At 40.2% G+C, this 13,684-nt stretch overlaps 1 protein-coding gene across 2 annotated transcripts in view; it reads right to left on the bottom strand.

Moving 5' to 3' along the window:
• Positions 1-13,684, bottom strand: part of col5a3a (collagen, type V, alpha 3a) — a 65,610-nt gene that overhangs the window by 39,704 nt on the left and 12,222 nt on the right. The window contains exons 5-10 of one of the 2 annotated variants that reach the window (XM_057346877.1): positions 6,553-6,675; positions 2,463-2,921; positions 988-1,107; positions 775-897; positions 602-652; positions 480-521 (exon numbers count right to left, since the gene is read on the bottom strand). In XM_057346877.1, the coding sequence (XP_057202860.1) occupies positions 480-521; positions 602-652; positions 775-897; positions 988-1,107; positions 2,463-2,921; positions 6,553-6,675 (918 nt within the window). The remainder of the gene's footprint in view (positions 1-479; positions 522-601; positions 653-774; positions 898-987; positions 1,108-2,462; positions 2,922-6,552; positions 6,676-13,684) is intronic. The other variant, XM_057346878.1, reaches the window with a different exon arrangement.

Here is a 13,684-nt window from a genome sequence, read left to right as displayed (position 1 = left end):
AGTTTTTTAAAGTAAATATTACTTAAATTTTTTTGTGTTAAGCTTTTGCACAGCTTTTTTTAAGTCAAACTAACTAAAAGCAAATAACACAAAAAATTAAGTTTTTCAGGGAACTCTGCCCAAAACAAAAAATAGAAAATTCAATGGATTTAATGGTTATAATGGGAATTGTATTGATCTTAATGGAAACTATAATGGTGTCTACTGGTATGTGATGGATTATATTGGTGGGATGTTATCTGGCAGATGGGATCACCATTAACACCATTATGGTGATTAATAACCATTGATCACCAGAACACTATTAAATCCTATTGGAATGATGCTCAAAACACACTACAAAAAATATATATTTTTAATGGTTTTAATGGAAAAAGCAAATGGTTCATTATGGTATTTGAATGAAAATCATTAGATTATCTATTGGGTTTCTATTTTATTCAGCAGGATGTGATGGGAGTATTGTAAACAACACTTACTGTTGGTCCTGGTGGTCCGGGAGGTCCCTCGAAGAATTTGCCCTGGTTAATATAAAACACATTATGTAAATACACAGGCCAAAACAAATCAGTATTTCTGTGTATTTCACTTCATCACTCACTGGTTCAACAACAGCTGGCTCTCCCTTCTGTCCCCTCTCAAATCCTCTGCCCTGCAAGAGGAAGAACAGAAAAAAGATCAGTTCTAGGTCACAGCAGTTTGGAATACCCAGGACACCCATTGCTGTGAGTGGTTAACTGTTAACTGACCACTTAACGTGTGGTAATGCTCTACCTGTCCATCCCATGTAACTGCTTTCTCCCTCTCTGCCGGGTCAAAACGGTCCTCGTAAACCTCATACTCCTCATACACCTGCTCGCTGTCCGAATTGTTTTTAAAGTCATCGTACTCCATGATCTATAAATCACACGCAAAACATTTTAACAGCACTAGTCAGGGTTCAACCCCTCAAAATTCATACTTCAAGCCTTGCAACATATCACATACCTCATAATCTGTTATATTGTGGCCGACCGTTACCGTGGAGACCAAAAGTTCATCACGCTGATCGCTGTAAAGGTCATCACTAAACTCCTCAACCACCGGAGTTTTAATTGGCCTCTCGTCCTGCACACACACAGCGGAGTCAGATGCGGCACAGCCATGGCAACCGTAACCACGGAGATGCCAAGCACAGTCAATCATCTCCATTCTGCATTACTTTGGCTCCCCCCAACCCAGATTGTGCATTAAAAACATGAACTGTGCTCCAGATCTCCAGGTCACCGTTGAATAACAATGTTAGCGTAATGAGTTCACAGGTGTGGTGTTAAGGAAACGTTCTGGTTACGAAGTCATAAATCAGACATCAGGGGTAGTACATGAACAAATGGTGATGTCAGCACAAAAGCCGTATGTTCTGGTGGCAGCCATAACAGCGTGAAGGCAAGGTGAAGCAAACTTGGCACAGCCATATCGGCATATGAGGTTTGTCTCCGCGCAAGCTTGTGATTCACGGTGCAAAACGGCATCTACAGTATCAGACCTGTCGTGAAATGTATCAAAAAGATGTATGAAAATGGATTTATGCTAGAGTAAAACTCAGCCTGGGTCGGCCCTATTTGTCATTTTGTCTGGGGGCGCATCTTTTAGTTTCGATCTATAAAGCATGCCAAGTGAGCAGATAAAAGTAAACCCTACGGTTTGATGGCCACTAACTCTATGCCACAACTTTATATGCGTCATATCTCACAGTCAACCTGAATGTGACACACATCCAAGTATCACAGTTAAAATGAGCTATGTGAGAGCTCTCAATTCAACATGATCATTTAGTGTGATTAATTCTAGAAATACTTATTAAAATATTCTAGAAAAAATTTGTCTGACAAATCTCTATTCATTGAATTTTCTGTAAAGCCTCTTTGAAGCACTATACAAATTATTCTGAAGTAAATTTAATGTTTTTTAAAGGGATAGTTTACCTAAGTTATTTACTCATCCTCATGTCATTTCAAACCTGTAAGGCTTTCTTTTTTCTGCAGAACACAAAAGGAGATATTTTGAAGAATGTTGGTAACCAAACAACACTGACCCCCATTGACTTCCATTGTATGGACACAAAACCACAGAGAAGTAAATGGGTGCCACCGTTTTTTGGTTACCAACATTCTTAAAAATATCATCTATTGTGTTCCGCAGAAGAAAGAAACTCATACAGATTGGTTGAGTAAATGACAGAATTTTCATTTTTTGGGTGAACTATCACTTTAAGACAACACACTAAATTTGTGACGTCATGTGACAGATTTTCAGCGCACCATTGGGGATGTTAGAATGGCACAGGCTGGTTAGTATAATGGGTTATAGGGAGAAGACAATCTCATGGTTAAAATGTGTGAGAGGGAGTCAGTGATTGGTCTGGAGAACGATGGGGAGGGATGGGAAAGCATGGGCAACCATACTGGCGCTCTACGATCTACCTCCATCTTTGGGGACTCATCTTTGGGAAGTGCAGGAGGTGATACCGAATGCTCTTCAAGGTTCAACTCGGGCACTGTAGTGGTCTGTTTGGTGTGTTCCTCCACAAATGTATCGGGTTCGTGTGTGGGCATGTCGGGTAAGGAGGCCATCTGATCAACGGTTATTGCTGGTGTTTTGGGATGCTCTGTTGGAGGTGATGTGGGTTTCTCTGATGCAGCTGTGACATGCTTAGATTCCTGGGCCAAATACTCTGGCACCCTGGAAGACACCTCAAGGAAACCTTCTTCGAGAGCTTCTGTCTCCTCTTTCTTCTTGTTGGATTCTTTTTTGCCCTTCTTAGAAGATCTGTCCCTCTTTTTTTTGTTCTTCTTGCCCTTTCCCTTTTTTTTTGAGCGTTTCTTTGGTTCCTCAGGTTCATCGCCCTGCATGACGTCATCGAGGTTATGGATTGGTTTGGCCTTCGGAGTCAAAGGTCGGGTAGGGCAAATGTGAACAGAATAAAAACATTTGAGACAGTAGAAAAACACAACTGATGAACAAAGATGTAAATGCTACAGACACTCAAGTTGGCAAGTTCTGCATAATTTGTCCGCGGTGGTTGTACAATAAGGACGGCTGGCTGATTCCATCAAGAAAATGTATTATTCTCATCGCAAATTAGGCTGAAGTTCAACTTGTTCGCAATTCAGATTCGCTACGTTATCAGCTCACCATTCAAGTGGCTAGAGTTGAGCTGCTTACAAGCCATTACCAAAGGATATGAATGAATGGACTGAATGGACTTGATTAAGCCTGTCGGGGGGAGATTATATGAATAATGTGAGAACCAAGCTAAGTGTTGAAATGCCAAGTCGGGCAGGATAGAATCAGATCAGTGAGAAGAATTTTAATAGGTCAATAATGTGAGCAATGCTGATGAATCCTGCCATTACTCCCTGTTCTCTCAGCTGTAGTGGGAACAGAAAGCCAACTGGCTCTGCCTGTGAACGGCTGCCGATACACACTTTTCCTGGAGCCAAGTTTTAGAGAGATCTACGCAGACACTGCACTTACACAAAGCGGGGCGTGGGAGAAAAGAATGTTCCTGATGACCTTAAGCGTTCCTCCCAGAAGGCCGCGGAAAAATGCTAACCCACTGACATGATTATTCACCGCACTGACTCACGCGCACGTGTGTGTTCACAACAAACGCAAATCACTAAAACATGTTCTTATTTTACCCACAAAACAATCACACGATACTACAGACAAAATGGTCAGACTTTTGATTTAGAGTGGATTTGTTAAAAGTGAAAATTCTCTCTCCTATATATGAGTTTCAAAGTGCAAGTTTTTGAAAATTATACCGTGACTGTCTCTGTCTAAACTACAAAAACACAACTGTGACAATGTTGACGTCATGCATATTTCGTACACAACGTTTTTAGTCGTTTTCGCTGATCATTGTGAGCAGGGATAGTTTTGACAACATTGTCCGCAAAATGTTTTTAAAGGGGTCATGAATTAAGACATCAATTTTAACCTGAGCTTTTGTTATATAAGAGGGAATCGTATTCCAGCGAACATCCTGTAAGTGTCAGAACTGAAAACGCCCCTTGTTACTGAAATTACAACACCAGGCCCAGCGAACGTCATAGATAGGTTGAACACCGCCTCCACAGAAGAATATCAACGACTACTTCTCTAGCCCCGCCCACTGGTTCACGCATGACAGTACTGAAGTAACACAATAGAGCGAGCAAGCAAGAAATATGTCGTTAAAGATCGCAAAATATTGTGCAGTGCCTAGTTGTGGAAGAACACAGTCGCTGTATAACCTTCCTTCGGATTCCGACATTAGTAATGCGTAGATGAAGTTTATTTTTAAAGACGTTCCAGCTCACGTGGGTAAAACATTGAGCGTTTGTTCACTTCATTTCACCGCAGTTTCCTTTGTGAACAAGGCCCAGGTTGACGCTGGATTTGCAGAGACTAAAATGAAAAAGCAGTGCTGTGCCGTCAATATTAGATGCGACAGGAATGGCGCAGCAATCTTGTGTGAGTAAAACATATTTATACTATAAGTCACTATTGCTTTGTTAGAGATCGCTTGATATGTCCTGATAATGTGTAACATAACATTACGTGTCTAACCAAATTCACAGAAGGCTCCAACTAAGTTTACTACTCAAAATGCTATCCAATCATAGCAGTGGGCATTTCCTTCCAAGTAATGATTGCCTTCTTTTCTTCAATGCGGCACGCCCATTAAAATCGAGCGTTTGTCGAACCGGCCTCAAAACCCGGGTAGAAAATAGACTATTACTTATTGATTTTGATGTTTTGGAATGTAAAAACCACGCAAACGTCATAAGTAGACCTCATACAACAGTATAAAACAATACAAAAAAAGGCCAGTTCATGACACCTTTAAAGTCCAGTTCATGACACCTTTAAAGTCCCAGTGAAATTAAAAATTACAATGCCTATTTTTTCATGAAATATTGCAGTGTTTATTGTAAATAGTTTATCAATCTGAGTCATTCTCTTTTTAAAATTAGTGTGCCCTCATAATCTTTAGTTAAAATCTGAAAATGCACTTCCTTCCTGTAATGACTATCCATCTTAAATGACGTATGTTAGACGGCTTGAGATCTGTTAACTCCTCCCCTTCAACTGTCAGTCTGCTGCCAGGTCCATTTCAAAATGCAACGGCTGTTTTTATGCATCCAATCAAATCGCAGAGAAAGACAAAAGCCGCAAGTAAAAACAATTGCAACTTCCGGTTCACGGGGAAATTAAATGCAAAGAAAAACATTTACGTTTTTAGTACATCATTATCGGGTAAACGTTGCCTTAAATTCACCATGAAACAGAAGTAATGATTGCCTTCTTTTCTGTATTGTGCGGTACATTTGAGTGATACAGCTTCTGATTTTGAGAAAAATGTAAGGCGGGAATTGATTTCGTCCAACGAGAAGTGATGGGATCACTGGAAGTTGGGCGTTGCTAACAAAATTGAGGCAGATTTGAAGGCCAATCTTCTATTAAAATATGAAATTTTGAATTTGATTTCATGCCGTCTTTAACGTGCAGAGAAAAGTTGGTTGCTGAGAAATGTAAACACTATGTATACAGCAGCACTATTAGTTCAACCAATAGCATGAGTTGAGGTACGACTACCTGTTTGTCCAAACAATGGAAGTTGGCAGTCAAAATACACAAAAAAAGCTGACTATTTTCAACCCAGAGTTGGATCAAAAAGTGACCTCATTTTCTTGGTTTATCTTTTTGATCCAAAGCTGGGTTGAATATAAATAAAGTTGAGTTGAAAATACCCAGCATTTTTTTGTTTTGTATTATCCTGCAAGTACAACTGTTGGCTGTACTTGACAGGATATAATGAAGTAAAGAAAATGTGAGACCCAAAAAACCCAAACCCGCATCGCTGTGAGATCACCAAGGCTCATACAGGTCACATAAATACACACTCTTTAGATTTTTTTCTTCATTAGCATTAAGCTAAAGTCCCTCTATGATCAGTCAGTCTGATGGTGCTTCAGGCCTCAGGCACGAACAACTTCCTTCATTTGCAAACTCGTCCTAGTTTACTGGCTGACTGAGATGAGTTCTCCGGGAGCAGAGCCCATGAGCAAGAATAATAATAAATGCAAACAGATAAATGTAAATGCGGGTGGGTAAAGCCAACGCAGCTCAAACACCCAAAACATTTTTGACAGTGTTAATCCAAGAGAGACTGAGAGAAAAACATGTTTTGCCAAGATGGAACAAATTATGTCCTCATAAAGTTCTGCAATTTTGTGGAAAAGTGTGTGAAGTGGGCTGCGCAAGGTTCACTGGAAAGACAAGTGTCTCCATGCAAATGATGCTTAAATGCTACAACACAAGGAGTCTGAGGAGAACATTACAACAGGAACTGAACGGAACAGTAAATCTGAGGAGGAAAACAAGTCTGGATGTAGAACAACGCAGCTGGAAAGAAGACAGTGAAACCTTGTTTTGAAGTTTGAGTTTAACTGTATTGGTCAGAAAGGCATACATCTGTGTTTTGTGTCAGTGAGGTGAGGTGAGTGTAGAGGAAAAACTAACCTCCTCCAGCTCCAGGCTCTGGGTTCTGTAAGGTAATGGACTGTCACAATCAGGAATGTAGTGTTGGCAGTAGTCAGCTGCAGTCTGAGGATCATCCACAAACAGGAGCTGCTGGATCTCACCCTATACCACACACACACACATAACACAACTCTGGTCAACACAATGTGCAAGTTGAGAGAGTGAGAGAGAGAGAGAGAGAGAGAGAGAGAGAGAGAGAGAGAAAGAGAGAAAATTCACAATGTTGTTTGTACAGTAGCCTTAAATGAACAAACTGCTCTACAAAGCACGTTTCACATATGTTATCTCCTTCAACAAAGAACCAAAAATTTGATGACATCTTAGTCCTGTGTCAGCCACCGTAGTGCTTCAAAAGGGAGGGGAAGTGAGCCGTTGGTTGCAACTCGCAACCTCACCACTAGATGATGCTAATTTTCATACACTGGACCTTTAAACTGAAATTGAAAAAAAGAGAGATCTATCTATCTATATCTATCATTATTGCGTAATATTCAGATAGATCGATCTTAGATAGACTTAAATAAGAATAACCTTTTAAACTAGGCCAGTGAGCTCTTAATGAACCATTTCCATTATTGCGTAATATTCACATGTACTGGTGAAATTCATCAAAGAGAAATACAAAGAACCTTACTTAATATTCGCCGTGAACATGCTGAGTCGAAGCAGAAAAGTAATTTAAGATGAAAAACAACTTGTGTAACACTGATGAAATAAGGGGTAAAAAATGTTGAAAGTGTCTACACAGAAAATGACTCAAATTCGAGGAAAATCATTACATTATCCAAAGTTTCCTTTGGATACAGCATAAAACAGATTGGAATGGCACCGCAAACAGATTCTGCTTTAAAGGTGAATCCTCTCAGCTTAACAAGACAAATTCTTCATTTCAACATTTACCTCAGCTTCAAGGCCACAATAACTCTCTTACACACACCCACGCTGTAGATTCCTTCCAGTTATACATTTATGAACAACATTACACAACATGACATTATATAGTCATCTATATGTAGCTACATGGCCACAGTGGGGGATCTCAAGCAAATGATTGTATTCTGGTTCCTATCACTGAAATCTAGAGTCAGCATCACCCCACCATAAAATTACTGCTGAATTTTAATCAATAGTTATTTAGTGTCTTTCCCGGCACAGCGGGTATCAGGAACGCCTTCACATATCTGACTGTGAGGCACTCGGGATGAAATCTATCAGGGGGACAACCAGAAACATCGTCCTAGGCCCGGTGATGAGGGGATGAGAAATAAAAGCCCAGGGAAAGTAACCCTAAGGTTACTGAATTGTTTGGCACACAGAAGATCCAAGTGATTATGTGCACTGCTGTAAGACATGGCATAAGCACACATACTGTGACTGCATTTATAAACTGTAACACCATGAAAACTTCTTCAAGAGCTCTTGTTCTGTGGAAGAGAGAGCCCCCTATTGAAAGGCAGCTGCAATTTCACTAAATTGATTAATTTTAGTGGTCAGCCTTATTCAGACAACAAACTAATGCTTTAAAGGGACAGTTCGCCCAAAAATGAATATTCTGTCATCATTTAATCACCCTCAGGTTGTTCCAAACCTGTAGAATTGTCATTGTTCTGCTGAACACAAAGAAAGATATTTGTAAGAATGTCAGTAACCAAACCGATCTCATACCCCATTTACTGCCATAGTAGCGAAAATAAATACTATGACAGTCAATGGGTGATGAGATCTGGACATTCTTACAAATATCTTAGTTTGTGTTTAGCAGAATAAAGAAAGTTATACAGGTTTGTAACAATCTAAGGGTGAGTAAATGATGACAGAATTTTCATTTTTGGGTGAACTTTTCCCTTAATGCAGAATACAATATTAATATTCACAATGAAGAGATCTTCATCAGCGGGTCAGTGGAGATTCTGTGACTCATCACTGGGATCTGTCCAGTACACCAGTGGGTGGAATCACAAGAGGTTGAGAAATGGCAATACCCAAGATCCAGTCAAACACAGCCAAACCACAACATTTCTCAAACTAACAGATGTAATCTTAAAAGAAAAATAAATCATTATACGTAACCAACTTATATTCTATTATATCTATTGTCTCTATCTGACTGCTTAAAACAAAGGAATAGTTCACCCAAAAATAAAAAATATGATATTATTTATTAACCCTAATGTTAATCGAAACCTGTATAGCTCTTTCTTCTGTGAAGCACAAAAGAAGATATTTTGAGAAATGTCTCTGTGGTATTGTTCCCACACAATAAAAGTCAATGGGGTCCTATGTTATTTGGTTGCCAACATTCTTCGAAATATATTCATTTGTGTTCTGCAGAAGAAAGAAAGTCATATAGGTTAGGAATGACATGAGGGTGAATAAATTATAAAAACATTTTCATTTTTGGGTGAACTATCCCTTTAACACAGTTTTGCATGTTTTCAGGCCACCATTTAGAATCAATGGCCCAGACATGCACTGGTTATGGATGGATCCTATCTACATCTTGAGTCCCCGGTGCTATATAAACAAAAACAACTGACTGAAGCCACAAAACCATATCAGATCTGGAAAGTCTGGTGTTTGTTTTGTGTGTGTTTGAATTCATTTTCCAATAGCCTACTTCCCCAGCTCTTAGGCAATTTGTAGGAATCTGGAAGCAATAGATGTAGACTATTAGTCCTGACCGGAGTCCCCAGGCTCCCGAGCAGCTCTCCCACGCTGAGGGATCTGGGTTAGAACATAAGCCCTCTGGATTCCCCCGGATCCAGGCCCTGGGAACTGGCCTGAGATCAGGTCGTACATTCACATCCCTCAGTACCAGCCTCACCCAGTTCAGGGTGACACCTGGCCCAGGTGCAGCTCGATCACAACCGTGAGCTTGAATGTGAACCCAGAGGGAACGATAAATGAATAGAGTGAGTCATGATCTATCACATTCACAGTGTTTTGAAGAGGAAAGGATTTTTCCATTTAATTTTTAAGAGCACGTGAGGTGGTGGAGGCTTTTCATTTGGCAACAGAATCAGATGTTATGCTGCAAACATCTGGAAGTGTTGAGAGAGAGTATTGTCTATGCCCTAAAACCAAAGACAGCTGCTGCGCTGCCCAGTCAGTGATTTAACAGACTTGTTTTAGAATAAAGGAATGTTGGTATCAGATCATTTTTCAAGCCATCATTATATTGTGTCTGATCTGGTGAGCTGATGGCCAAGCATTTTTTAATACAAAAATACTTTCTCTTGACAGAATTTAAATCAATAATTACAAAGCAACAATAAAAAGAAAACCATTTAACAACTGGCCATGGCAAATACAGTTTTAGGGATGGTAAAAAATATTTATACATGGTAAATTTTCAAGGGATAGTTCACCCAAAAATACAAATTCTGTAATTTACTCGCCCTAAAGTTGTTTCAAACCTGCATAAATTTGATTGTTCTGCTGAACACAGAGAAAGATGTTTGGAAGAACGTTTGTGCGTTAGAACAGTACTGACTGCCATAGTAGGAAAATAAACTATTATTGTAGTCAATAGCGCCGCAGAACTGTTTGGTTTCTACAATCTTCAAAATGTCTTCTTTTGTGTTCATCAGAACAAAGAAATGTATACAGGTTTGAAACAACTTGAGGGTGAGTAAAGTATGACATCATTTTCATTTTTGGGTGAACTATCCCTTTAAGAAAAAGGGATATAGGATATGAGCATAAATATGTCTTACAGTCTTACCATCAATTAAACATTTATCAAAAATTTATAAAAATCCAAATAAACAAATCACGTACGGTAAATCCTGTCTTTTCTACTTTAAAAAAATGAATCAGATGTTGGCCTATATTACACAGGCATTAGACTGAGACACCTTGATGCCCTCCTACCTCCTTATACTGCTTGAAATGCAGCATTTTTCAGACACAGCCCTCATAAAGAAAGCTCACGGGGAAGTTTCTTGCTCTTGACAGGTTTTGTTGAACAATAGGACTTTGTAATGGTTTTTGGGGGTAGTGTGGAAGCATGGAATGGGATGGGCACTTAAGCTATAAGGTTTCTGCAATAAGAGCAGAAGGTGGAACAAGTTTGGGAGACAAATTGAATGGGAGGACATGGGGAGTGTGAGGTTATTGCAGTGGGCGGCTGCAGGAGATGTTGCACGTCTTACATTGGACTTGAAAAAGCATCCGGTTTCTGTGCTGCAAGTCGACAGAGAAACCTTAAATGTCAATTAGCCTGACAGCCCTCCATCTTACTGGCTGGAGGGTCGGGCTGATGGCCTACACACCGTACCACTCCAATAAGCCTGAGGGTAAAGCTGACACAGTGATTGGTCTTCAACTGTAATCCAACATTCATCTTAAACAATTTAATCACCGAGAAGCACAAGCAACGAGAAATCACAGAGTTGCATGTTCAAACTGATCAGAAACACCCAGATTGACAGACGCACAACCCAAAACTCACAACACAATGGAACAAAATACCCAAGGTTTATAAAACAGGAGTCTGTCAAGCATCTGACCTTTGACCCTATGCTATGAAGATAATAGATGCCTTAAGGTGGGCTGATGCTGGGATTGACCAAGAATGACAGACTACGTCCTAGGGTTGGGCCGATAGATGACGGCATCATCCATCACCGATGGCTGAAAGACATCACGATGTTGAGCTGGCATCGTGATACCAACGTCTGACTTTTTAATCTGTGCAGCTCGCTTATGTATAGACTAGACGCTCGTGACTTAATATCCACGCAGGTCGCGTATATATGGAGAAGACGCACTTGACTTAATATCTGCACAGCTCGCACATGTATGGAGAAGACACGCATGACTTATAGTGTGTTCCCACCAAATCGCATTCCAAAAAAAGTGCCCGAAAAACATCACGCAACGGGGAGTGTCTTCTCGCGTCCGGAACCGTCATCCAGTCAATGAGTCAACCTGTCAATGAGCTCTTTGCACTAATTTCTCGTTCGAGTAGAAATTTTTCAACTTGCGCGGAAGACGCGATTGACGCACGTTCGCCACAATCGCACCGCCCGATTCATGTAATTCACTCGTGTAAATCGCTTAATTTGCATTTGGTGTGAACCCCAGCATTAATATCCGTGCAGCTCGCGTATGTATAGAAAAGTGTGCAGCGCCCGACTTAGGGGCGATTCACATTTCGCGTCTAAAACCGAGCTGAAAACGCGAGCCGTGCCGCTTTCTCTAGTCAAATGACCCGCGCCTGGCATGTGTCTACATTTAAAATAATGAGCTTGCGTACGCAAAAGACGCAAACTGTGAATCGCCCCTTAATATCCACGCAGCTTGCATATGTATAGAGAAGATGCGCGTGACTTAATATCCGTGCAACTCCCGCATGTATAGAGAAGACGCAAATTACTTTATAACTGCGTACACTACCCGATGCCATCGTCCATCGCGATGTTTCACTGTCGATGTTTCCGATGCAAAATTGGTAGACATCGCCCAACCCTACTACGTCCTCTTTAGAAACCCCACAAAGACTCAACGTATAGTTTCAAAATGCAAATATATTGTGAATGGATGCGTGTTTAGTCAGACAGCATTAATGCAAGTGTTCAGAGGTGAGCTTAGTGCTATTTCCAGGTATTCTCAAGTGCAAACAAGCCCGGGCAGCACAATGTTCTTCTCTAAGGAGCCAAGACCCCAATTCACTTCAAACTGTTCAATTAAAAATAAAACAAACTGCCGCCATGCATTCCAGCAGAGCGAAGGGATACATAAACATTATATGATTTGTGTATGAAATTAAAATATGCTGATTTGAGAGTCACTGTCACCTCCCGGGAGAGATTTCTTGTTTGCTGTTTGTTTGAAAGTCACAGGAGTTTGGTCATTAGGCTTTATGTGGGGAGAGCGGTGAGGGAGGCAAAAAGAAAAATGGGAATCAGCACAAAAGGTGTTTGTGGTTGTCACTATTTTGACAAAAAAAAATCTCTGGGGAAATTAGGCTTTAGAAATCCACGCCATTAGTGTATGGATCACACTGTATGGCTTTTTGGAAATAAAGTTACTGTAGATAATATTAAATGTTTTGAACAATACCAGGTATTGATTACGTGGTATACTAATGGTTTAAACATTTATGTGTTGGTGAGATTCACCAGTTAAATTCATTAAAAGAAAACATCCTTTAAAATAACTATGCATGTATGATGAGAAGAAGTTCTGGTAACTGACTATATAGACCATTTTGATTCGGTTATAAATGTTCAGTTAGTTGTATTTTGTTCAAACGTTTGTGTAGTGTTAAAAAACTTTAATGTCTTCTGAAGTGGTCTATACACAGCTTTATCTTTTTTTATTATTATTTTAAAGGGGGATTTTAACGCTGTTTCATGCATTCTGACTTCTTTACCATGTTAAACGTGCTGGCTTCTCATGCTTGACATGGTCAACTTGTCAAAAAACGAGTTGGACGTATTACGTAGTATTTCTGTGCTCGATACACTCCTCCAGCGTTCCAATAGGTTTTCTTCGAACATGAAAAACCGTTACGTAACAACTTTTCTTAGTCTTTTATTGGGCAATTCTCCCTGAAAAGCACGCCCACAGCAAGGCGAAAGAAATAGCCAGCCCACGCGTCAACCTACAGCTCGTTACTCTTGCGATAGTGAGAGAAGTTGAGGTGTGTTTGTTTGTTCACGGCATTTCAGTGATGGATGTTATATAAACGGTGGATATAAGGCTGGATTTGCAGACCGCTTGAAACCGATAGATGGAGCGGTCCCAGCGCTAAAAGATGCCGGACATGAACCGCACGCGGTAAGTCAAACTAAGTCATATGTCTGTGTTTTGTTGTCAATCGGCGGGTACGTGCATAATGTAAACAACACGAACTTATAGTGAATCAAAACAGTTATGCAGGGATAATGCGATGATGTATATTGTGTGCTCGTGATTTAGTTCCTCCCCCCGCACACCCCCAGGATGTCGTATGTTTTAGGAAATAATCATACAGCTGTATCTATCTAGTTAAATGTGATCAAACTAAAGTATGCAATACTACTCTACAGGTACTCAAGATTAATATGAGATTGGCAGAAACTGCCCGTTCAACCAGACCTTTAAAAACCAGGTGCTTGATGTT

This window comes from Triplophysa rosa, linkage group LG11 (genome assembly GCF_024868665.1).
Source record: "Triplophysa rosa linkage group LG11, Trosa_1v2, whole genome shotgun sequence".
NCBI classification, from domain to species: domain Eukaryota; kingdom Metazoa; phylum Chordata; class Actinopteri; order Cypriniformes; family Nemacheilidae; genus Triplophysa; species Triplophysa rosa.
The sequence above is the reverse complement of the archived record's forward strand: the minus strand, read 5'-3'. Positions and strand labels throughout refer to the sequence as shown.